The following is a 23231-nucleotide window of genomic DNA, read 5'->3' as shown; positions in this document are numbered from 1 at the left end:
GTAGCAGTATGTCTTGGGGTCCACTATCTCCACCGTGAATCTTACACGAACGAAGAGAAAGAAGGAAATGAAGCAGCAGCATCGCTGCTACTTATACTAAATCATGGCTCGACAGGCAGGAGAAAGACAGGAGGTGCGGACGAGGTTGCCTGAAAATAGAATGAGTGGGGCCCAGTAGACCAATCGAAGCTTCCAAGAGAGATCGCGCAAAACTGAGGTCGCCCTGGCGAGCAAGCACTCTCTGAACTACCATCACTGATGTACGTTTTGTGCACGCTGTAACAAGACGTGCAAGTACTGATGGAGCTACGTCGAGACGATGCGTGGAACGGGAAAGGGTCTGCAGAGTCCTCTAAAAGTGGCTAGCTATGCTATTGCCGCAAGTATATTTGCCATCCTCTATTCCACATGCTGCACATCGAATTCACCATCTCGACATCGAGAACAGCTCGTTCATCAGATCCAAAGGCATCAAAGACATCAATACCGCGCCCCACCATATCATTTAGACCCCAGCTGTTGACTTGCTGCACGAGACGCAGGAAGCTATGAATCCAGGGTTGCCTCGACAGACGCAGAGATCGCACCTACCACCGCCATCGGATCAGTGATACCATTCCTCGTCGCTAGACTCGCTATAGGCGTACTCGTCGTAGTGGCCATGGCCGCGGTGGTCGTCATAGCCGTACCGATCATCGTATCCGTGGTCGCGGTAGTCGCCGTACCCGTCGTACCGGTCATACCCGTCATCGTCGCTATGATTGTCATAGCCACCATAGCCGTATCTGCCATCATATTCACGATCGCGATAGTCGCCACGATCCCAATAACCGTCACGATAGCCTCGGTAGTCATGGTCGGCATACCGGTCAGAGTATCCGCCATACCGGTAAGTCTCCTCGTCAGAGCTCTCTGAAATTCCATGGTGCAGATGGTCTCCCATACCCCAGGAATGTCGGTCACGTCGGCGAAGGAAGTCATCGTCACGATATCCATGATACCGATAGGGCTCCTCGTCAGAGCTCTCCGAGACCCCATGGTGCAGGTGGTCTCTCATACCTGAGTAGTGTCGGTCCCGTTGGCGACGGAAGTCATCGTCAAAACGATTGTTATGATAGCCGCGGTCGTGGTGGTCGTCATAGTCGTCAGGATGTGCGTGATACCGGTAAGCCTCCCCGTCAGAGCTGATCGAGGTGGCGCACAGGTTGACGTCCCATGTTTGCGTAATGCTGGCCACGTTGGCGATGGAACCCATCGTCGTGGTCGTCTTCGTCAGGATATCGGTCGGTACGTCCGAAGTACCTTCGAAACTCCTCTGCTGATGGTCTTGGTGACCAGTAGTCGGAGCCTGAAGACCACGACATCTTGGGTTGAGAGTCTGCGCGACGGAAGTCAGTCAGTTATGATTGAACTCTGTAAGCATTCAGGTCTGGGGTATTTCAATTCGACACTTCTGTGATGGCGACCGGGTGTACACCAGGATCTCATAGGCTACTTATAGCCTCCAGTCCTCATTCGCATCGAAGCGAGCATGTCGCTTCCATGGCAGTGCCATACCGCTCCAGCCCGCGCAGCAGGCGACGCTGCGTTCCAGGCTCCGGCGCGACAAACAATTTACGATTGCTCTGCCCTCGAAAGCGGCATGGCAGCCAGACTGCGGCTCATCCGCCGCAGCACTACCAATATCTACGACTAACTACACGTCTGACAAGCTTGGGATACATTGTCGAACTAGGAGCCACGCGAAACGAACAGTACCACGCCGTTGCGACCCGACGCACTCAACGATGAATCCTCTGTATCAGTGGCGCAACATTACGTCCTGGCGTCATGCTCAGTCAACGGAAGCACACGCATCGCAGACGAGCGATGTCTGCGGCAATCATGCATCACCTTCCTCGCAAAGCCGCAACCATAATTGTAGATGCAGACCCATCCTTCCGCCACACAACGAGCCTCCCACAACGACCTGCCAAGACGAGCACACGGCTCATGCCAACTCTTCACCACCAGTTGCGCCCGAGAATCATCCTGTGTTCTCTACATCCGAAGATCCTCCACCAACGAGAACCCCTTCCATGACCAACAAGGCGCTTCTTACAGACGACGGACTTCTACAAACCTGCTCATCTTCAGCCTCCTCATCGCCAGACCCAGCCGACCCCGTGCCAGAGCACCACATCTTCGCCTCAACTTCGCCCTCCAGCTCCTTCAAGTCCGACCCTAGCTCCGCCACAGATCCCCTACGGCTACCACTACCGGTCTCACCCACCAGCTCCTTCAAGTCCTACCAAGATCTCGTCACAGATCCACTGACCTTGCCTTCGCCGCGCCACAAGCTCGCTCGGAGATCGAGCTCGAGCCTGAGCTTTGCAATTCCGCGGGGCCCGAAGCTCGTTTCTCCATCGCCTGACTTGCCCAGTCAAGTCCAGCCCAAACGCAACTTCGAAGCCAACAAGGACGTTTTCGACAGCGCTCATTGCCACGGCTCAAGCGCTTCCGCCGCAGCCGCCGCAACCGATCGGCCCGGGAGCGCTGCGCAAAGCTGCAGTCCAGAACATGTACGTAGAGATCCGCAAGCTCGCAGACGGGCTACGACACCGCCGCGGGGACGAAGAGCGAGAACAGTCTAGATTTTGGACGATCTCCAGAATCATCTGCTACCACAGGATGGGATGCACTATGGAACTTATTGGCAAGGAAGCACGCAGTCGTTGGTAGACAGGCTTGGGAGGCATAATCGAGGCAAACATGAAGGGTGTTCGTTCACCCGAGAAATAGAGACAAAGTAGGCCATGGCAACGGTGATTGAAAGTTTTGGAGCAACTACCTAGGTGTCCGTCCTAAGCATGGCACCGCTGCGAGCCAGACTTTCCACCTTCAGTCGTTCAGGAGATCTGCGCCCGTGCTTAAATTTCCCAAACGTTGCGAATCTCCTTCATATCCTCATTACCGAACTTGGCCTTTTCGGACCTGAACTCGTATATGCCACATACGCCTACGCCAGGAGGACTCCAGCTCCCAGCTTCGTACCGACAGGACAGCAAGATATTGTCCCGCCATCAACTCGAACGCCCACTCTCCCAGACGAGACTGGCTTACTTCTCGCCACCCTTCTGCTTCTCCAGCATCTCCCACTCCCGAAACTCAACCTCAAACTCCTCAACCGCCTGCTCCATGAACCGCTTCTCCCGGATCGGCTTTGCCAGAAAGTCGTAGAACTCGCGCTGGTCCTGATTCTTGATGTCTTCATAGGGTTTGTCGGGGTCGATGCCGAGTTGTCGGAGGAAGGCGGCGTCGTTGTCGTTGAACTGTACTGTCATGATCGATGTGGGCTTATTGCCTGTAGGTGCGGCAGCGGAGGTGTTTGGAGCATCGACCATTTCGAAATCACCATCGGAGTCGGATAGTATGGATGTAGATGTGAGAGAGTGCTCGGCGGATGGGCCATTGAGGGCGTCCCAGTCTGAGAGGTCGAGGCCGGGGACACCGCTGAGATCGACTAGGAAGGAGTCTTCGTCGCTGTCAGCTGCTTTCGGCGAAGCGTCCTTGCCGTCTGTAGGCGGCGAAACACTCTTCTTGTCGCGTTGCATTTGACCGTCAACGGCAGCCTCGGGCGTACTTGTGCCTTCCTTGGGTACAGCGCTCTCTTGAGGTTCAGCCATAACTTCTTCCAGTGCTCGCTCTTGTGGAACCCTTCCATGAACTTGTCATGCACCGTTGAATCCGCAGCAGGGACAATGTACTCCCATTCAACGTCGCCGAAGATGTCGTTGATCTGAGCGGGCTGGATGTTGGAGTGTTGCCATGGGTCTTCCTCGCCTTCGGGCTTGCCTGCAGGGATAGTTTCGCCGATGGAGCCTGCCGCGCTGGGCACACGAGCCATTGCGCTGGGCGTAGCAGGACGCGATTCGATCTTGGCATTGAGCAATGCTGAAGCGGACCGCTTCATCGGCTGCGCACCAATAGCGGGCCCTATGGATTGTGCTTGCGGCTTCTTGATCTGCTTGAAGTTCGCATCCAGATTGAATGCCTCCTGCAGCGACTCGTCGAGGAAAGCTAGCGGATCTTTGACGTCCGCCATGCTGTGAACCATGGCAACGTGCTGATCGAGTTCGGCTTTGGACTGGAATCCCTTGGCGTGGCGATCGCAAGTGATGAAAGAGCAGTTGAAAGTTGAGGCCGGCGTGGTCTGTTGTGTAGCGGCAGTTTTCTGTTGCTGGGCAGCTTGGGGTACCATAGACTGCGAGGCAGTTGTCTGTGCTGGCGTTGTTGCTGAAACCGGCGTTGCTGGGGCGCCCTTCTTGCGCCGCTTGGGGTCAATTGGCAACTTCAGATCCTCTTGCTTGAGACCTGGTGCTGCATACTTCGGTGCGCCGTGACCACGCTCGCCGGAGAAGCTGAACGGTGCTTGCGCGTCTGTGGGTGCTGGTGGGGGACCATCTCTGTTCTTGGTGCCACCGACAGATTGCTTGCGTCCCTGCTCTTGGTTTTCCAGCTGCTTGAGGTTTTCGGAGGTGAGCTGGCCAGCAGTTGGCTGTTGTTGACCTGGTGGACGAGGGATTGAAGCAGCGGTCTGCGCAAACTTGATCTGTAGCTCCGAGAGCATTCCTGAGACTTCCTCAGGCGTGACGTTGAAGTTCGCAGGGTTCGGTACGAAGGTTTTATCTGCGACCGACGCTGGATGGTACTGGCGGAAGAGCAAAGTGCGCATTCTGACGACCTTCTTAAGCTCATCGTCATTGGTGTTGCCCAGAATCTCATGGTAAGCCAGCAGGAATGAGTCCATCCGATGCATCATTGCCTTAGCTGAATCACTACCCAGCCGCTCTGCACTGTGGCCTTTGCGGCATCGCTCAGCACTGGTACAGGGCGGTTCTGCATTGCCGCTGACATCTGTTGCGAGAAGGCTTGAATCTTTGCCGTCGCAGCATGACGCTGCCGCATTTTCGCCCAGCCCTGTTGCTGTTGTGGTGTCATCTTGGCCCATTGTTCCGGAGTGACTGTCGGCATACTGGACTTTTGACCCTGCATTTGCTGTGGCGGTTGTACAGCTTTGTTGGCGTCATTACCACCTTGTTGTGCCGCACGGTCTTGAGTCTGGCTTTGCGGTCGAGAATTGGGCTGAGTCTGCGGTTGAGTTGTTGGCTGAGGTTTCTGCTGCTGAGGAACCTGCCGCTGAGGTTGCTGAGGTTGCTGTCCAGGTTGCTGTTGGCCTTGCAGATTCTGTCTGGCTGCAGCGGCTTGCTGTGCCTGGGTTTGCCGTCGATTAAAGAGCATTTGGCGGACCTCATCGTCACTGCGATTCTGTAGTTGTGGGTACTGTTGTTTCGCTTGAGCAACTTCCAAGGGAGTGATCGGCCTGACCTCAATATCAGCTGGCATTGCGTTCTGTGCCTGCTGTTGTTGTTGCGGTTGCTGTTGCTGCTGCTGCTGCTGTGCAGCCATCGCTTGAGCTTGTTGTTTATTCTTTTGCAGTTGAGCGAAGACCATTGCCTGGAACCGCATTATGGTGGCCATCGGGATACTCTGCTGAGGATTCGCCTGTGCCCATTGTTTGAGGCCAAGCCAATTGAGATTCTGCACCTGTGGCAGCGGTAGAGTACTGTTCTGCCGGATCTGGGCAAGGACCTGAGCAGCGACCGGCTGCTGATCCATATATTGGAGTTCTCTTGGGTTGAGTGGACGCAGACCTTGCTGCTGTGGTTGACCTTGCTGCTGTACTGGTGGCTGTAGCTTGTTCTGCTGCTGAGGCTGCATTTGCGCTTGCGGCTGCTGGTGTTGCTGCTGCATCTGCGCCATCTGCTGTTGATGCTGCAGGGCACGATTCCGCGCCATGGCCTGATTTATTGCTGCTTGATTGGGAGCCATGTTCGGCACGCCAGGCTGTCCATCTGTCTGAGGAACGCCACCATTGGATAGAGACTGTTGCATCTGTTGTGCCTGACCAGGCATGAACTGATTGGGAGCCTGAAGCTGCTGACCCTGAGCCATGTTCTGCCGCTGGGCGGTCGTTCTCTTGAATTGTTCTATAATCGGAGGCCACTGCTCGAACGGCTTCTGGCGCAGAATGTTTTGGAGCGGAAGTGGCAGGTTGGCAAGGAATTGCTCTCGTTTCTGCTGGTCTGGCAGATTGAATTGCTGACCGGGTTGCTGAGGAAGCCGTGACGGTGGGCGCGAATTGTTCTGGGAGTTCGTTCCCTGCACATTGGGGCCGACTGGTTGGTTCAGCATGTTCATACCAGCATTGCCTAGTTGCGGCGTCTGATTAGGTTGCATGCCACCGTCGGGCTGTTGACCTTGGCGCATTTGATTGACCTGCTGCATTTTGGCGGACTGTAGCTGCAGTTGTCGTTGTCGCTCGATCATGGCCTGGTTGGGATTCTGCTGCCCCATTCTCTGGGAGTTGGCCATCATCTGTTGTTGGAGTCTCAAATGATCTGCGCCCATGCCTTGATTGTTGCTTGCCGGAACGACCATGTCGCCTTCTTGTTGCAGCCTCAAAGCCTCATTCTGCTGATTCTGGAAGCGCTCCATGCCATTCATGATTGGCTGACCTTGTTGCATGGCACGATTCTGCTGCATGTTCTGACCCATCATCTGATTCTGTGCGGCCTGGGGATCTTTCTGCTTTCTGAACTCGCGAGTGGCCATCATGCGGAACCAGTAAATGATGGGATCGACACCCTTAGTCTCGAGGCTCTGTCTGAGTTGTGGATTCATCTGGTCAACGATCTGACGCATTTTGTCTTTGGGGGTGCTCTTAGCAAGGTCGGCCGCACGTTGGTTGATGATCTGGTTGTCTTCTGGGCTTAAGCTCTCTGGTTGTTTCTGCATCATCTGAGGCTGCTGTTGGTTCATGTTGGGCATGCGCTGATTCATCATAGCGTTCTGCATCTGCTGCATGGGGTTCATGGGCACGTTCATGCCTTGAATATTGTTCTGGCCCATCTGCTGCATGAATGACTGATTCTGCATCTGCATGTTGTCCTGCATCCCCATGCTGGCGGCATTCATCTGCTGCGCCCTCTGATCTCTGATCTTGGTCAACTTGTTGTTGCATTCTTGTAGATATTGCTCTTTATTTGTGCTCTGACTGAAAGCCTTGCGTTCGAATTGGATGGCAACTTCGGTGGCTCGAGCGGGCTCGACAGGCGGACGTACAAGGCGCAGGGAGTCGACAAGCAAGCGGACCTGGCCGGCACGCTCCACCAAAGGTACCGTCGCTTGCCAGCCGCCCGAAAAGGTTCCTTGACTTTGTAGAGCTTGAATGACCTGACGTTGGATCTCGGCGTTGTGTGAGTTGACCTGGGCCTGCATTCTGCCCTGCATGGGCATGGCGGGTTGAGGGCGCATGGCGTTGGCTATTTGAGGATTCATCATCTGGGGATTCATCTGCTGCATATTGTTGGGCATGCCACCTCCCATGCCAGCCATGTTGCCAAATTGCTGAGGATTCATGATGGCTCAAGGCTGGCTGCAGCAGCCTGAGGCGCAGGTCTAAGGCGGTGGAAGAGTGACCATGGACAAGAAGACAACGAGCTCTGTCTCTTCCAGTTGATCGACGGGCTCGTATGGTGGCACGACGGGAGTGGACCGAAAGTAAGTCAGGTCAAGGGCGGAATGTGGTGGTACGAGCACGGGTAGGTGCACCACTGATGAAGGTGGCTCAGTCTACAGAGGACGCAGGCGGTTTGACGTGATGTTGACAAACAGTGACCTGGGAAAGGCGGTGGCTGGGCCGTCACTAGCCTATTAGCCAGGCAAATCGAGTGAAGTTGAGCTGTGAGGCTGCACTCTGTCGATGTTGCCAGTGATGGTATGGAGGGGTGCTCGGGTGAGGTGGGCGGCTGCACTTGGGCTCTCAAAGACGGCCTGCCACAGGTGTGGGAGGAATGGTCCTCGACTATATGCGCTGATGAGGCACTGTAGGTACTGCCCTATATAGGATCGCGTGTAGTCCAAGCAGTGGACAAGTATCTAGTTGGTTGATGAGGTGATGTACTCAATGTTGATATCTGTACTATCCAGGCGCTGTGTTCAGCTCCCTGCATCCTAGGCTTTCTTAGGCGCCGACGGGAAGCCCGCATACCCAGAAAGAGCCTGGCGCCGATCTGCCGATCTTACAGAGGGGTCCTTTTCATGCGCCGGATGACAAGCGACGTCACTTGGCCGAGATCCGCCGCATGCGACTTCTGGTCTACAGGATAACATTGCTGCCTTCTCATCCTCATACTCGGTCTTCAACCCAACTCACGACGCCATCTGACCACATTATCGAGGCGGTCTTCGACTCTACCGTTAAAGTGATGAGTACACAGTAGAAGGGCACCCGCCGCGCATCCAACATGGTATCAGCCGCCAGTTCGACTATCCTTACCACCCTCTCGCTCCTTGCGATATGTCTTGCAGTCCTCCTCCTGCTCCGGCACTATCTGCCTCTGCGAACCACACCGGCCTTCTTGACGGTTCCGATCTTTCTCGCGCTTGCCCTCCCGGCCTCCGCCGTCCTCCTAGTGCCCATCGACCTCGCCTCGAGTTCCGGCCCAGAAGATGAAGCACACAAGGGCATCTGGCTGGCACAGCGACCACTGCTGGTCGCCTGGAGACTCGCTTACTGGCTCACGTTTATGTTGACCTGGTTCATCCTGCCCCTTCTCGCCGAGTACATGGATGCGGGCTACCGAGACCCAATGGACCGGCTGATCTACTCCTTGCGCTCCAATGGCAGATACCAGTTGATCATGCTATCGTGTGCGGTTCTGGGCCTGGTCTACATATCTTTCGACTACAGCTTCAATTTTACCGCCATCAAGGGACTTCTCATGGCACTAGCCTACGTGTGGGGTCTCATGTTAGCCATCTATCTCGCCGGACATGGCATGGTTGCAGTACCGCGAAATCTGCTCAGAAAAGCGAGCACGGCGGGCTCTCTGAAGCGGGTACAGACTCAGGCCGTACGTGTCAACGAGAAATTAGATGATGCCGTTGTCGATCTAGAAGAGTTGGAGGCACAGGTTTTGCAGCTGAAGCAACGGAAAACGGGCACGGCGCGAGACTTCCAGGAGTGGATCGATGAGCTGGCAGACATGCTGTCGACTCAAGAGAGTCGCATTCTGGCCAATCCGGCAACTATTGGAGCGTCTGCAAAGCTCCCAGCCGTCATCACTGATCGATACCTTGCTGATCTCACACGACGACTCGAACGAGCCACGATGCGCAAGACCAGATATACACAAGAGTGGGATGCTATCGTACAGAAGGCGACAGATCTACAAGCCATACTCGACTCCACAGCCTCTAAGAAGCTGACTTTCGGCCGTGGCAAGTCGATACTGACACCTAGCCTCCGGTACTTCCTCTACGTCCAAATCCTACCATACTTCTACTTCGCGACTGGCGGCATCCTCGCACTAGCATCAATCGCCGTCGTCACATCCGAAATCATCCGCTTCCCGGCCTCCCAACTATCTCCAGTCAGCCTAACAGTCGTCCACCATCCCAACAACGACGACTACCAAGTCGGTTTCGGCGGTCAATTCATCGCCGCAGGCTGGATCGCATACATGTGCATCTGTGCACTCAGCAGCATCAATGACGTCCCTGTATGGAACGGCCGGGCTCTGGTCCGCCGAAATACCCATCCGGAGTCCGCATGCTGGTACGCAGGGCAGGTCGCGAAGTTGACGGTGCCATTGACCTACAACTTCCTTACGTTCACTCCCAAAGCGGTCTACCAGAAGACAGTGTTCTACAACTTCCTCGGGAAGCTCGTCAACTTGACGCATTTGGGCGTGTGGTTCGACTATCTGTTTCCAATGTTCATCCTCATTCCGGTGTGTGCCACGCTGTTCAATTTGTATGGACGCATCAAGCGCGTCTTCGGGTTCGGCATTATGGACGATGACGAAGAAGATTCGGCATTTGGAGCAACGTGGCGCGACGGTCGCGATTTGATCGCCCGCGACTTGCGAGGACCCAGCAACTTTGGCATTCGCGATCCTCCCGAACAGCAAACCGCGGCAGCATCATCGACGCGGTGGGGACCATCAACCGGCGGACAAGCAGCAACTACGACCCGCGCCTCTCGAGCGATGCCACCACCACTAGATCCCGAGCCCGAAGAAGAGAACTTCTTCACGCTCTTCGGCAGGAGGGTCAAGAACACAATGGACGGAATCGAGACGCCAAAGTGGATGAAGCAGGGAGCGAAGGTGTACAACGGCCGAAGTGGATGGGCGGTGATGAGAGAGGCGAGTCATCGAACTCGAACTCTGAGGGAGGATTTTTGGGCTTCTTTGGTGCGAGAGGAGGTGGTGGGAGTGGTGGCGGGAATGGGCAGATAACGCTATAGAGCCCACCCAGCAGTGAACTGGGTGATGTGATAGTCGTCTCTTCATGCACGGTTTTTCGACCGCTCTACTCGTCCACAGCCAAGTCATAGTATCCACGGCCTCTGTGCCGACTTTCGGCGGAGGAATATAAATGGGTGACCTGTGATGTCAAGTCGATCATGCACCCCTAGTACGACTGCATGTCGTCAGTCCAGTGCATCCAAAGCATCGATGCAGCGCGGACGACTTGTGTCGCTGTGACTAAGCATTCCTATAGCACACTGTCCTTTGATGAAACTCGTTTGTGGTGGTACCTTAGTAGGTAGCGAGGTAAGGCAAGGCGGAGCCCTGCCAAGCTTCTGGCGGAAGGCATGGTGACGCGGCGATTGCAGCTCCGTCTGCATTTCGACTTTTCTTCAATGTTGAGTGTTCGCAGCCCATTCGCAGAACTGCGGATGGATCGACGAGAGGATGTGTAGGATGACTTGTTGCTAGCCTACTGATCTGATGAAGCTCATCGTGAACAGGTAAGAGTGTACATTATCCAGATACTCCCGTGCTACCAAGGTTTCGTACGTCGCCTGCAATCCTCCCTTAAAGTGACACCTGACGGCCCTTGTAACTCCACAATTCCGTTATTCGGTACAAATACTGGTACTTGTTGACCTCTACGGCACCTGATGGTCCCTTCGACATGCCACACAACGACGTCTGTAGCACCATTGTGGGACTCTCAGACGAGTCGGCTTAGCTAATGACGATTTAGTTCTGATCATGATCAGATCACGGACTTCAACACACTGACCCTGCGGACATACTTCTGCTTCTTTGCAGAGTCTTGATTGCGGGGACTGCCCCTCCTGCTTTGACTGTCGTGGAGTGACAGGCGATGCTGACAGATGATGGTTTGAGGCGGCGGCGGCGGCGGCGTGGCAACAGCACGGCGGCGTTCTTCTCGCCCGCTAACAGTCCGACGCGAGTTGTTGGTGACAACGATGGTCTGGTCTGCAGTGAAGGTCTGTCTGCGGTAGGTCACGCTCATGCCGGCGGGAACATCAAGTGTAATGTGAGTGCTGGTGTGTTGAGGCTCACGGTAAGGTGGCGGGAGGACTGCCTGCACAACAATGGAGGTGCGGTTGCGGTCGATGGCATCTGGGCCAGCACAGGCTGAGTAGTTCGAGGCGCGAGATGAGTACGTGCCACGAGATGTGTAGCTGGAGGTGGACGGCGTATGATTGGGCCGGCAGTGGTGATATTCTTGCTGGTCTAGGCTTACGGTCAGCCAGCGTGCGAAGGGCAGGGATGTAAAGGCCAGCAAGAAACTCAAGTTTGGCAACGAACATCGATTCAGGAGACCTTGATCAGTACTTACTATCATCAAGCCGCAGTCCACTGAACCTTCCAGCGAAGAACACAACCCCATCCATGGAGTCCGACCGAGATCGTGGCATGGCAAGAGGTGGGCTCGTGTGCTCGGTTGAACGTGCTGCGGGTAGAAAAACGCTCCGGCAACAGAACGACAGTGAAGATGAGCGGTAGGAACGATACAGGTCATGCGTGCAGATGAGTGAGAAAGAGATCGTAAGATCCCCAGGGAAAGCCACCACGATATATCTTTGTGACAGAGGAACACCGACTCCGTGGCCTGTCTCGTGGACAAAAGACTGTCAGCTCCTGGGATGATAGCTACCTATACAGTCCTGATCTGCCTTACCAGGTGAAAACATACCGTAGGCCCATCTCAAAGGTTGATATACACCGTGTCAATGCGTCTCATTCGAGAAGAGACCTGAGGGAGTCCACATATTCCATGACCATAGTCTTTCGTTACGTGTTGATTCGAATTTTACCAGCTTCGATCCCGCATACGGCATCGAAAAAGTGCTCTGGGGTCTTTGTCGACAGTACAACGCCCTCCATGCCACATCACAGTACACAAATAACGTCACATGGAAGCATTTCGGCGACCCGAGATTACTGGCAGGGCACAAGATTCCGCTGGACAGGGGTCGAAAAGTAAAAAAAGGAGGCGGCGGAACGGCACTTTTCGGGCCCTCAAGTCAGATTGTGGCAGAAAACCTTCCGTGTCTTCCCCTGGCGACGGCATCTTGTGTGGCGAGTGTGGTTACGAAATGGAGGGCTTCACTTAAACCCTGACGACCCTTGATCAATCAGTGGCCCGGGAGCACGAGCACGGCCCCACACTGATTGCGCTTAGCTTGGCGGACGATGGTAAGGGTGGCTCAAGTTTCCCACGGCTCTGGGGAAGTTTTTATTCCTTCGATCATACGAGAATACCTATCCATCGTAAGCATCGCCATCTTTCCATCTTTTGTCGATCGCAGCTAGGCCCCTTGCTCATGTCCACGGCTCATCGAATCGATTTTCGAGGTTCAGTTCTCGAGCGGCAAGCCAAGCATCTCAGCAACGTGGTCGCAAATGATGCTGATCCTGCAGGGATTATTGCCTTCGACGTAGAGAGTGGTGATTGTCTTTCTGACTGCCTTCAGCAGCATTAATCGTATCATTGTAAGGGACCCGCTTGTTGAGCATCCAGGCGCCAGACTTCCTGGGACAGACTCTTTCCGGATCACGTATGTTTGTGTTCCTCGTTTACCGATCTAAGTTCGCCTCCATGCTACGTTGCTGCTGCTGACTTTGCTTCACTAAGCCGTCGCGTACATGGCAAGCAGATGCTTCACGACGAGGCCAAACACCTCGATGTACGCGTGCCAACGAATCCTAGGTTCGATCACTGCATCAGAGGTCTGTGCATGAGCTAAGCGAAAAGCTCGGGGGCCACCCCCGTGCAATCTTCTCTCTTGGCTGATCAGTTCCATCCTACTTCATACATGACTTCGATGCTGACCGTTGCGTGGTGGCTAGTTCATGATTCGGGACGGCGACGGCCTGTTAGGTCTGGCATTGATCCGATACTGCATCATGGGTGTAGACACAAAAACATCGTTACCATGGGCGAAGTATACGAATTGTCCGACCAATAACGGGAAACACTGGTCGTCTGCCCCATCTCCCACCTTGAACCATAATTGCTGCTTATCATGGACTTTTCAGCCTGAGAGTGCGCTGAAGGCCTAGCACCAGGACTCTGATCGGGTCAAATGGCTGGAGATGAGCCTCAGTCAACCGTCAGTACAGGAATTCGATACCTCGTGGACTTTCTGGTTAGGGAGGGCGCTGAAGCGAAAATGGCCAGTTATTCTAGCCACAACCTGATCTTCCTATCTGTTTCCTGTCAGCTCCAGCTAACCAAGTCAACTATCAAGCATGTTGCCTAACGACGCCTGGCATTAATCCAATCGCTTCGCTGCGCACATGAATGCATCTGGGTCGCCCAGCGCAGCTTCCAGCGCCGCCCTCCTAGCCGAAGCGTCGTCAACACTCGCCTCCGAGGCGGGCTTTGTATCTGAGCAGTGAATCTCCGACAACTTCCTCAACAACCCCAATTCCAGACTTCCGATCCGACTAGGATCGCCAACACCCAGAAAGTCCCCAAGATCGTCACTTGGTCTCGATAGAGCGCAATCTTCGATGACCGCGTCCTCGACATCGCTCGTAATCCGCGCTACAGAGTCCTCCTCGGCTTCCTCTTCCAGCAATCGTTGACGCAGACTCCGAGTCGGCGGGAGGTAAGGCAGGCTTTTGGCATTAATGCGCACCGGGAGGGCCTCGTGCGACCGGTCGTAATATCGGCATGCTTCTTCGAAATCGGCGAAGGCATCTCTCCTGGGGACGTACTGCCGGCTTCCCTTCTTACTGGTGCTAGGAATACTTCGAAGGACTTTGGCATTGACCTTGGGAGTATCTCCGGCCGTGTACGCAAGCCACCATTCGACAGTCACTAGGAAACGCTGAGTGTTCCGGCGCAGACTCTTGAGGATCGCCAACTTGGGTTCGTCGCGGGACTGGATCCTCGCGATGTGCGTATCCTTCTTAAGCTCAGCTGGCAACACAGGTCCCGGTCCCGGCATATCGCCTAGACATCCCAAGAGCCGCAATTTCAGCCTCAGCTCCATCGCGTAGCAGATGCTATCCATTCGATAATCTCGGGTTTGCGTGAAATCCTCATCTAGTGGTGTGTTGACGTTCCAGATCAGTGAGTACGGGCGACGACCTCTCGCGACCAGAGCTCCGGATGTCGCGAGACCGGAGAATCGAGCTTGACAAATAGGACATTCTCCTCTCTTCTCTTCTTTCGTCCTCGGTCTACGTAGACGGTGGTAGGTATGTTGATGATAGGTGTCGCATGGATTGGGGAGGATGCGGAATAGCAGCCTGTCGTCTATAGCGAGCCGCGTCGACTTAGCAGGTTTGCCTTCCGGGGCGGGCTCCAGGTTGCCTGCAGATGCTGCAGAGGCTGCGGCGCATCCGTTCAGTTCTTCGTCATCCAGATTCGGGTCTGGATGTTCTTTCGCCCATTCAGCGGCCGCCTCAGCGGAGTAACCCTTTTGTATGAAGATCTTCGCCCAGGTCTGAATGTACCCATAGTACTTCTTGACCTCCTCCACACGGTTCTTGTGAGTGTGGTACCACTCGGGCTTGTTGAAGATGATCATAGCCCAATCGAACGGATCGCCCTTCGGAGCTGCAGTCCTTGCCTCCGCCACGCGGTCTCCATACTCAAGGTGGGTCTTTATCTCCAGGTATGTACAAGCGCCCCTATGGTGATGTCCTGGAATGATGATATTCATGCTGAACGCAACTTTGGCAGTCAGGAGAATATCGAGGCGGCCTTTGGTAGAGAGCGCATCGGCAATATCGAAGATATCAAGGACGGCTTCGCCTTTGGCCTTGGCTGATAGAGTCTTCGAGAAGTACTTATCGAGCTCTTGGTCTAACAGCGGGATGAGGCCTGACTTGTTGATCTTGTCTTGGAGTTGTGCTTGAATTTGTGCTGGAACTCTCGAGAGTAGGTCTTGAGATAGGGTGCCGAGTTGAGGTTGGAGCCCGCCTGAAGCCGAAGACTTGTCCCAATCGCTACCAGGATCCTCAGCCCCTGAGTCGGCAGCGTTGATAATAGCGTTGATAAATCCGCCGTCACTATCTGGCTCCTTGATGGGTCGCTTGCAATGCTTGACGGTGTGGCCCTTCTCACCACAATTGCGGCAAGTCACACGAGACCAGTTCTTGGGAGCGGTACAATCACGCCACCCATGATCTTCGGAATCACTGACAATTGTTAGCAGACTACTGACGGACAAGAAGCAAGAGCATACCAGTTGGCGCATTTGATGACCTTGGCTTCCCTGGACACAGCCGAGGCCTGCAGCGGTGTCTGACTTGCAGCGGAGCGCAATGGGTCTGGGTGAGTGGCTTTGGCTTTGTTCTTCTTGTTCCGCTTGCCCATGATTGTGTGTGTCGAGTGAGTTTACGCTGAACCTTGAACGATGTTGACGATAACTCAGCGAAGGTGGATGTTGGCAGATTGCTGACAGATTTGACGAAATGATATGGCCAAAGGAAAAGAATGACGAAGTGTCCTCGAAATGGTCAGGGTGAGACTTGATCGGGGCGTTGTTTGCTCTTCGGCACAAAATGCCTGTTGGCAAGTGCGACCAGGCAACCAGGCAACCACATCGTGGCAGTCCATGCACCTTCCCGGAACGGTTGTCAATTGACGACAAGTGACTTCCAACGTCATAGATTCAGCCACCTAACTTCGTCGTCCAAGCCAAAGCCTGTTGGCCGCGGTCCAGACGGCACCTTCGATCAAGGCGTTTACACACCACCGCTCCGCCATCATCACCATGACGTCTGGACTGGCTACTGCTCTGCGCTCATACAGCACTGGCCGCAGCAGCGTCATGCAATCAGGGCCGTTCGACCGGAGCTGCAGAGCTCCAGGTATAAGTATACTGCCTGGGATCCCTACAAAATACGCCTTGTTCCTACCACCAGAAGACCTTACCAGATACCAGTCCTGAAACATCCACATGCGAGTATTAGTTATCGCACCATCCATACTCGGAAAGTTTGGTATTAAAGCGACGAGCGCAGTCATGTCATTCTTAGGCAGAGGGGCGTCGGAACGTCGAAAGACTTCCACCTACAATAAGGCGTCCAGTCGCCGAGAGCAGAAGAAGAGCGTGCGGTTCAATGATACGAAGGAGGAAGAAGATCCGAGGCGAGGCGCTCGATCAAGTCGCCATCCTGGGACATCGCGCCGTGGACGCTCGAACGTCGATGTTCAAGATGTCGAATATGAACAAGAAGTGACTACTCTTCCAGATGGCACAAAGGTGCTCCAAGGCTGCATCAATACCGGCGGAATCGACCAGAACGATGTCTTCCTGATCTGCAACGACTGCAACCAGCGGATGACCTGCGGCTGCCACAGCAAACGCAAGGGCTCCGGGGCGAAGCCCTCCAAAGCTGCAAGCTCCACGAAGGAAGCCAAATCATACCTCAACACAGAACTTGACCTCCTCGACCAGCAGTTCGCTGATCTTCACGACCGTCTCGACTCAATCAATCGCGCAAGGAGCGTTGACCACATCCATACAGCCACAGAAGAGGCTGAGAGTATCCGCACATACCTCAAGATCGTAACGCGAGACGTGGAGGACGTGATCGACCGCACCAGAAACGCGAGTTTTGTGGCCCACAGGGAGAGACGGAACGCGACTGGCACAGTCGAATCCGGGGACGACGAGAAGGCAGGCCTGAAGCATGTGACTGCAGCCACGCAGACCAATGAAATGGCCTCTAGAAGTGTATCACCTGAGGCAGCCTTCGTTGGCACGGCTTCGCCCCCTGCCTCGGCCGGGCCTAGCAAGTCCAACATCAGCCTGGAGAAGGCGGGCGAGATCGAGGCTGCTCAGGCAGAGATTGCTGGTCATCAAGCTGGCGTGGAACCTCCTTATCCCTTCAACAACTAGGAGCTCTTGATAGGTCTCGACAAGTGCTCGTCGAGGCGCTCCTATGCTCAGGCTGTGTCAGTGCGTGGGCACATGATTCAGCATTAGACATGTTCTAGTATCAATTAGCTTGCTGGCCTGTGACTGGCAGAATATGACGACTACATTGCGAACGCACTTTGCCAAACATCTACTCTACAGATACCACCATATCTCACCTCTTCCCTTCCAAAAACCCCCTCACAACATTCCCCGTCAACCTCGCCACCTCAGTCTGATACCCATCCCACCCCAACGAGCAAAACCAGTTGATACTCCCTACACTAAACACCCCTCCTCCTCCCCTCCCCACATAGTACACAACATCGCTCCGTATTAGATCCGTCTGTGTCCCCAACGTCTTGATCGCGGGAAACCCCAAGTCCTCGATCGCGATCCCAAACTCATCACTGTGGCCCGTGCTGGTCGCCAACACCGTTGCAGATGCAGGACTGCCATTCTCGACATCATACCGATCGATCTCGTCACCCGACGCGCCGCCGCCGAAGCCGTGCACGCCGATGATGTCGTCTGTGATGCCTTCGAACATCCATGCAAACTCCGGGCTTCGAGAGGCTTTGGTCCGCCTGTAAGGCACGCCTGGGCCCGTGCCCTCGCCGCAGAACCCCACGCCGAAGAGTGTATTGCAGCTCTTGCCGCGCGATCGCCAGAGACCGCCTTGTCGGCCGTCGAGACTATTGACGCGCTCGCCGCCGGGGAGAGTGTACGGTCTTACGCCGACGTCGCCGCGGCGGACCTCGAAGCGGTGTGCGTTGGTGGGACCACCGAGAGCGCTGAGCCAGTAGAAACCGTTCCCGCCGAGGTACATAAGGTTGCCGCCCTGGCGAGCGAAGGCGTCATAGGCCGCCATGGATGCGAAGCTCGGGTATTCCGGATGCGAGCCGGTGATGACGGTATTGAAGCCGCTGATCGCGCTGACCCCGTGGTGGTGGAGGTCGTGGTCGGTGAGGATCTCATAAGGGATGTTGAGGTGCTCGAGGTAGCCGAGCATCATCAGATCGGCTGAGAACTCGCGAGGTCGGGAGAAGCCCCACATGATGTAGCCTGGGCGGACGTTTAGGATGGGGCGTTTGTAGGAGGAGTAGCAGACGCCGGAGCCGTCGATGTGGCGGTCGTAGCAGGATAGGCCGAGGTCGAGGCGGCGTTGCATTTTGTAGAATTCGGGGGATTTGAGGGCCTTGTTGATGTCGAAGCTGGGGCCGATGGTGGCGGTGTTGGGTCTTGTGGTGTCGTAGAGACGCTCGTTGGCGTAGGCTAGGTAGGTTAGTGTCGAGAAGATGAAGCAGACTTGCTTGGATCTGTCCTCTGATGTTCGATGTGGCGCTTGAGGTCGAGTCACGAAGAAGGTGATGTAGTCTGAATCACGTCCGTTAGTCGTCTCGACCTTTAGGGCATATGCGCCTGACCGAGCGTTTGGAGGGATTGTGATGCTGAAATCGGTTGCCCACTTGGCGTCGTCCATGTCGTCCTCGTGGAAGTGTATCGCTCCATAGCCGGTCTTCGCGCGGGTCCAGTCGGGCTCGGATCCGTCCCAGTCGTGTCCTGTGACGGCGCGAGTTGGTGCATTGATAAGTATTCCATTATGCCCGTGACCAGATATGTCCGCGGCTACATCGTCAGACATGTTCAGCGAGAAATCATACTTGACGAGCAGAGTGTCTGCGTGGAGTGCTCCTGCTCGGATTGCGAAGCCACCTATACGGCCGTTGAAGAAGTCGGTGGCGTCTTGCTGCGATCCTTGCTGTCCTGCATAGGAATTGTGCGTGGGCGTTGCAGCAATCAGCAAAGGGCCAGGGTTCATGACCAGTTGGCCGTCCGCTTCGATAGTGTGACTGAAAGTGGCGGCCGGCAAAAGTGGTTCATTCCGGAAACCTACAGGAAGCGCGTCGACCTGAACTCTCTGACCTTCAAGTCTCACCTGCAGTTCGGTCCATACCTTCTGCTGCAGCGTAATTCCCGTGGATAAAGTGCTGATCTGTTTGCCAGTACCCAGACGGACGTTGAGCAGACCCTCCTTGTCTATGACAACGGCGAAGCCGGTGTAGGTATTCTGATTCAGGTTTGAGACGAGAGCCTGCTTATGTCCGCATTTATTCAACCACGGCTGAACCCAGAATGACACTTGGATGACCTTTGTCGTGGCCCATGGCGCTCCCCATTCTGGCACCATAACATACGACCCTGGTCGAGCTGTCTGGTAACGGCCATCTCTGCGTCCCGGAGGGATCTCAGTCACTTGTTCTTCCTGCTTTGACGGCGCATGCTCGAGTGTGACGCCTTGTATCAGGCGGAACGTCTGGTGCTCATATTCCGGCTCGGTACATGACACCTGTCACTTATTGATCAGCCGAAACTGACCTTTGATACCTAGGTGGTTGTGAAAGGCCTCGGATGTTCTCTGAGATCAGAGACTGCCGTATACTCACCTTGATGTCAACCGTGTCACCAGGTGCTACAATCCAAGGTTCTGCATATCCAATAATCTCAGGTTCTCTGTCCCCATTAGTAACATTAGTGTGGCCGTTCGAGCCCTGGGCGAGATCGGAGGCCGGCATCAGGAATACGATGATGGCAGTGAAGCGCAGATGAATGAGACCGCCTGGTCTTGCATCTTTGCATAATGCTTGCAGCCAACTTAAGTGATTATGAGAGCGGGCCTCAAACAGTCGAGATGAGGCCCGCTCACTGGACAAGCGTGGTTCTACTCTACCTTTGATCTTGCTTGGAGGGAGCATCCTCTTAGTCTGCTCACGTCCAAGAGGCCCCTGCGAGAGATCGGGGAGCTGTCCCTATCTCTGGCTGATCGCCGCCTATTCAAAATCAAAGTCCAGCAGCCAGGTCAGGGAGATCTTTCCCAAAACGGCTATCCTCCGTTAGGAAGGTGAGTTCCGCACGTGACTTTGGGGAAGGGGCCCCGCTTATCGTGAGTGACCCCGGAGCACTGCACAACTACTTCAACGACACAAGACGTGGTAGTATGTTACATACATACTCCTCCTGACGAGCTGGAACTGGCGACGCTCCGTTCCATACGCTCGCGGTGATCTGACTGGACCTTGCTGTGATTCAAGAGCACCGGGTGATCCCCGCATCAAAGAGCAATCAGTTGATGGGGTCCGAGCAGCAAGAACGTCTTCCGGCATGCGGCACGATAAGAGAATGCTCAAGCTCTGTTGTTCAAGGTTAGCGTTTCACGAAGATCAGCGCTTGGCTGATATGCTGGCACTCCCGCAATACCTCCTCCGAAGCTCCAATGCCGTCTATCCTTCATGTCTCCCACGCGCGTTGCGTTGAGTTGATCGGCATCCCTCCTGCACTGATGTCTTTCTGCGCACTAGTAGTCTGTAGAAACTCACATCCCACGATCTCTCCTTCCCCTTCCGACACTGCTCATTGAGGTAGCCGCCAGACATGTCTCCACACCATAACCCACGGCCATCTGAACCGCGATGGAATTTACGCGACAGAGGTGGGCATCGTCGTTTCTTATCTTTCAGTCGAGATAGAGACAGGCATATATAGCGACTTAGAGCATCAAGTGTTGGATCCCTCACCACCATCGTCGCACCCTCCTCGCAGCACGTTAATATGGATCTCGAAAACGCCCGACCTGACTCCAAGGGGATCTCCCCAGCTGAGCCGGAGGTGACCACTCATGGCAGATACATCGCAGAACAGATGCATATTGACAAGGCTCAAGCTAGTCAGCATATAGCTGGTGCTGTTGAAGTACGTGGAATCGCACGATCTACCCGTTCAAGCGGCACTGCTCTGTCAATATGGGACTGACGTGGCCATCGCAGGTTCCCCAAGGTCGTCGCATCCTCGGCATCACTGTATTCCCATACAGTCATCCACGTATCCAAGCCGCTATGCTGGGCCTGGTCCTCTTCATGACTGTTGGAATGTACAATGTGTTGACGTTCATCGGAGGAGCAGGTCAACAAACCGCTTACCTTTCCGATGTCTCGAACATCGCCCTTTACACAGTCTTCAGTGTCTTCTGTCTGGTCGCACCTGCCTGTCTCAACTACTTCGGGCTTCGACCGACGTTGTGCTTTGGAGGCCTCGGCTACGCTGCATATGCTGCAAGTCTTTGGTGTTTCAACTACACAGGCAACGTACCTTTTGTGATCTTCGGTGGCGCCTGGTGTGGTCTCTCTGCCGCTTTCCTGTGGACCGGTCAGTATTGCGAAAGACAATGCGTAACATGACCAAGCACTAACTCTCTGAGTAGCCGAGGGCGCAGGCCTGACCTCGTTCGCTTCCGAAGACAAAAAAGGCCTCTACATCTCCATCGTCTGGTCGATCTACCAAGTCGGCCTGGTCATCGGTGCCGCCATCCCACTGGCCCAGAACTGGAACGCAGGCGATGACAACGGCTCCCGCGTCGGCAACGGCACTTACATCGGCCTCATGGCTCTCATGCTCATCGGTGCCGCGCTGGGAGCCGCGCTATACCCCTGGCACAAGATCGTGCGCGAAGATGGATCTCGAGTGACGCTAGAGAGACAGAAGACCCTGGCAGAGGAGTTCCGCGCATCTGTTCAAGTCATCAACCGTAACCGCTGGATCGTCTTCTTCTTCCCTATGTGCTGGGCTGTCAATTTCTTCGGCGTCTACCAAAACAACGACTTCAACGGTATAGTCTTCACGGTGCGGGCCCGCAGTCTCAATGCTTTTCTGTCTGGCGTCGCCCAAGTGTTTGCGCCTTGGTGCACGTATCTCTTCACGGACAAGTTGCCCTTTGGGCGCCGCAAGCGGGCTTTCTGGGCTTTGGTCTATACCTTTGTCATCATCAACGCGATCTGGATTGGAGGCTATTGGGGCATGAAGTACACTGTGGAGGGCCTCGATGAGAAGGAGCGTCTGGATGTCTTTGGTCGTGATTATGGATGGTGGTGTCTGCTGTTTGTGATGTATGGCTTTACGGACGCGACGTACAATTGCTATGCTTATTGGTTCATTGGAGCGCTGAGTAATGATCCGGCTGAGGTGAGTTCTTTGCACAAGCTTGCATATCATGTTAATGAACCTAACAATTCGCGCAGTTGTCGGTCTATGCGGCGCTGTATCGACTGCTGAACGCACTGTGCATGGTCGTTGGGTACTCGTTGGACTACGCCAAATACTCGAAGGAGTTCATGTTTGGGGCATCATGGGCGGTGAGTTGTCCCCATTCATCAGGTTGACACTTGAGCGGAATTCGCTGATGTTTCATATAGTTCTTGGCTTTCGGCATGCTATGTGTATTGCCCATCATCAAATACTGGCTCAAGGATACCAACATGATCGTCCTGCCGGAAGACGGTGCAGAGCTGAGAGACGAAAAGGTGCAATTTGAGGAGACCCACGTCCCATCAAAGGAGTAAACTGCTATGAGGGACAAGACTAGTCATCTGACGTCGTTGGGTAGACTTGATCAGAACGTAGTGGGCGAGAGCAATACTCGTCTTGGTTGAATGATCGATTGAATGAATGAATTATCCATGATGTAGTCCGACACAGCTGTTGTACATACACGCATATACCACACCCTTTCAAAGTCCGTGTCGACCTGACGACCTCCCGGCCAGACCCGTGTGGAAGACCCGATGCCCGCTCCCGCAACTCCACCCCACAAAACCAAGTGATGTGCGAAGGAAAGCATAAGGGTTCGAGACGAACAGTCAGCCGACTCGAGAATCTCCTTGCCTAACAAGCACCACCATACTCCAAAACCCCGAAGTTACATGTCGGTCCACTCCACCACCCGTCATACATGAGGACACACATCACTGCGCCCGCCTCCCGCTCGGGTCTACCTGGTGGTTGAACCACGTCCCATTCATGCAAAGCTACAGTCACTCGATCGAGATCTTGCGCGGCCTTACGAACAACATTCGCAGATCCTTCGAGATCCTGACTGTGCGAAGCGGTCGTTGGTAGCGCAGTGTGCTATTGTACAATATCTTGTGGA

General features: G+C 54.7%; 9 protein-coding genes across 9 annotated transcripts; 4 read left to right on the top strand and 5 right to left on the bottom strand.

The window, feature by feature from the left end:
- Positions 1-1787: 1787 nt before the first annotated feature.
- Positions 1788-2633, top strand: AB675_11804 (uncharacterized protein; the record flags this gene model as incomplete). Its single annotated transcript, XM_018140682.1, has 1 exon — positions 1788-2633. The coding sequence occupies one exon, from the start codon at positions 1788-1790 to the stop codon at positions 2631-2633; it is 846 nt and encodes a 281-aa protein (XP_017996746.1).
- A 465-nt stretch (positions 2634-3098) lies between these two features.
- Positions 3099-5385, bottom strand: AB675_11803 (uncharacterized protein; the record flags this gene model as incomplete). The annotated part of the gene is made up of 3 exons (XM_018140681.1): positions 3099-3645; positions 3696-4835; positions 4895-5385. 3 exons carry the CDS (start codon positions 5383-5385, stop codon positions 3099-3101), a joined length of 2178 nt encoding a protein of 725 aa, XP_017996784.1.
- A 79-nt stretch (positions 5386-5464) lies between these two features.
- Positions 5465-7461, bottom strand: AB675_11802 (uncharacterized protein; the record flags this gene model as incomplete). Its single annotated transcript, XM_018140680.1, has 2 exons — positions 5465-5586; positions 5913-7461. The coding sequence occupies 2 exons, from the start codon at positions 7459-7461 to the stop codon at positions 5465-5467; spliced, it is 1671 nt and encodes a 556-aa protein (XP_017996807.1).
- An 887-nt stretch (positions 7462-8348) lies between these two features.
- Positions 8349-10346, top strand: AB675_11801 (LIMR family protein; the record flags this gene model as incomplete). Its single annotated transcript, XM_018140679.1, has 1 exon — positions 8349-10346. One exon carries the CDS (start codon positions 8349-8351, stop codon positions 10344-10346), a length of 1998 nt encoding a protein of 665 aa, XP_017996821.1.
- A 766-nt stretch (positions 10347-11112) lies between these two features.
- On the bottom strand, positions 11113-11785 carry AB675_11800 (uncharacterized protein; the record flags this gene model as incomplete). The annotated part of the gene is made up of 2 exons (XM_018140678.1): positions 11113-11600; positions 11707-11785. 2 exons carry the CDS (start codon positions 11783-11785, stop codon positions 11113-11115), a joined length of 567 nt encoding a protein of 188 aa, XP_017996844.1.
- Positions 11786-13645: 1860 nt separating this feature from the next.
- Positions 13646-15702, bottom strand: AB675_11799 (uncharacterized protein; the record flags this gene model as incomplete). The annotated part of the gene is made up of 2 exons (XM_018140675.1): positions 13646-15524; positions 15572-15702. The coding sequence occupies 2 exons, from the start codon at positions 15700-15702 to the stop codon at positions 13646-13648; spliced, it is 2010 nt and encodes a 669-aa protein (XP_017996736.1).
- A 652-nt stretch (positions 15703-16354) lies between these two features.
- AB675_11798 (uncharacterized protein) lies at positions 16355-17233 on the top strand (the record flags this gene model as incomplete). Its single annotated transcript, XM_018140674.1, has 1 exon — positions 16355-17233. One exon carries the CDS (start codon positions 16355-16357, stop codon positions 17231-17233), a length of 879 nt encoding a protein of 292 aa, XP_017996759.1.
- Positions 17234-17426: 193 nt separating this feature from the next.
- On the bottom strand, positions 17427-19827 carry AB675_11797 (N,N-dimethylformamidase beta subunit; the record flags this gene model as incomplete). The annotated part of the gene is made up of 2 exons (XM_018140673.1): positions 17427-19601; positions 19699-19827. The coding sequence occupies 2 exons, from the start codon at positions 19825-19827 to the stop codon at positions 17427-17429; spliced, it is 2304 nt and encodes a 767-aa protein (XP_017996775.1).
- A 1033-nt stretch (positions 19828-20860) lies between these two features.
- Positions 20861-22644, top strand: AB675_11796 (UNC93-like protein; the record flags this gene model as incomplete). Its single annotated transcript, XM_018140672.1, has 5 exons — positions 20861-21001; positions 21076-21454; positions 21510-22267; positions 22324-22437; positions 22498-22644. The coding sequence occupies 5 exons, from the start codon at positions 20861-20863 to the stop codon at positions 22642-22644; spliced, it is 1539 nt and encodes a 512-aa protein (XP_017996795.1).
- Positions 22645-23231: the final 587 nt, after the last annotated feature.

Source organism: Cyphellophora attinorum (assembly GCF_001299255.1).
Source record: "Cyphellophora attinorum strain CBS 131958 chromosome Unknown Contig28, whole genome shotgun sequence".
NCBI lineage: Eukaryota > Fungi > Ascomycota > Eurotiomycetes > Chaetothyriales > Cyphellophoraceae > Cyphellophora > Cyphellophora attinorum.
The sequence above is the reverse complement of the archived record's forward strand: the minus strand, read 5'-3'. Positions and strand labels throughout refer to the sequence as shown.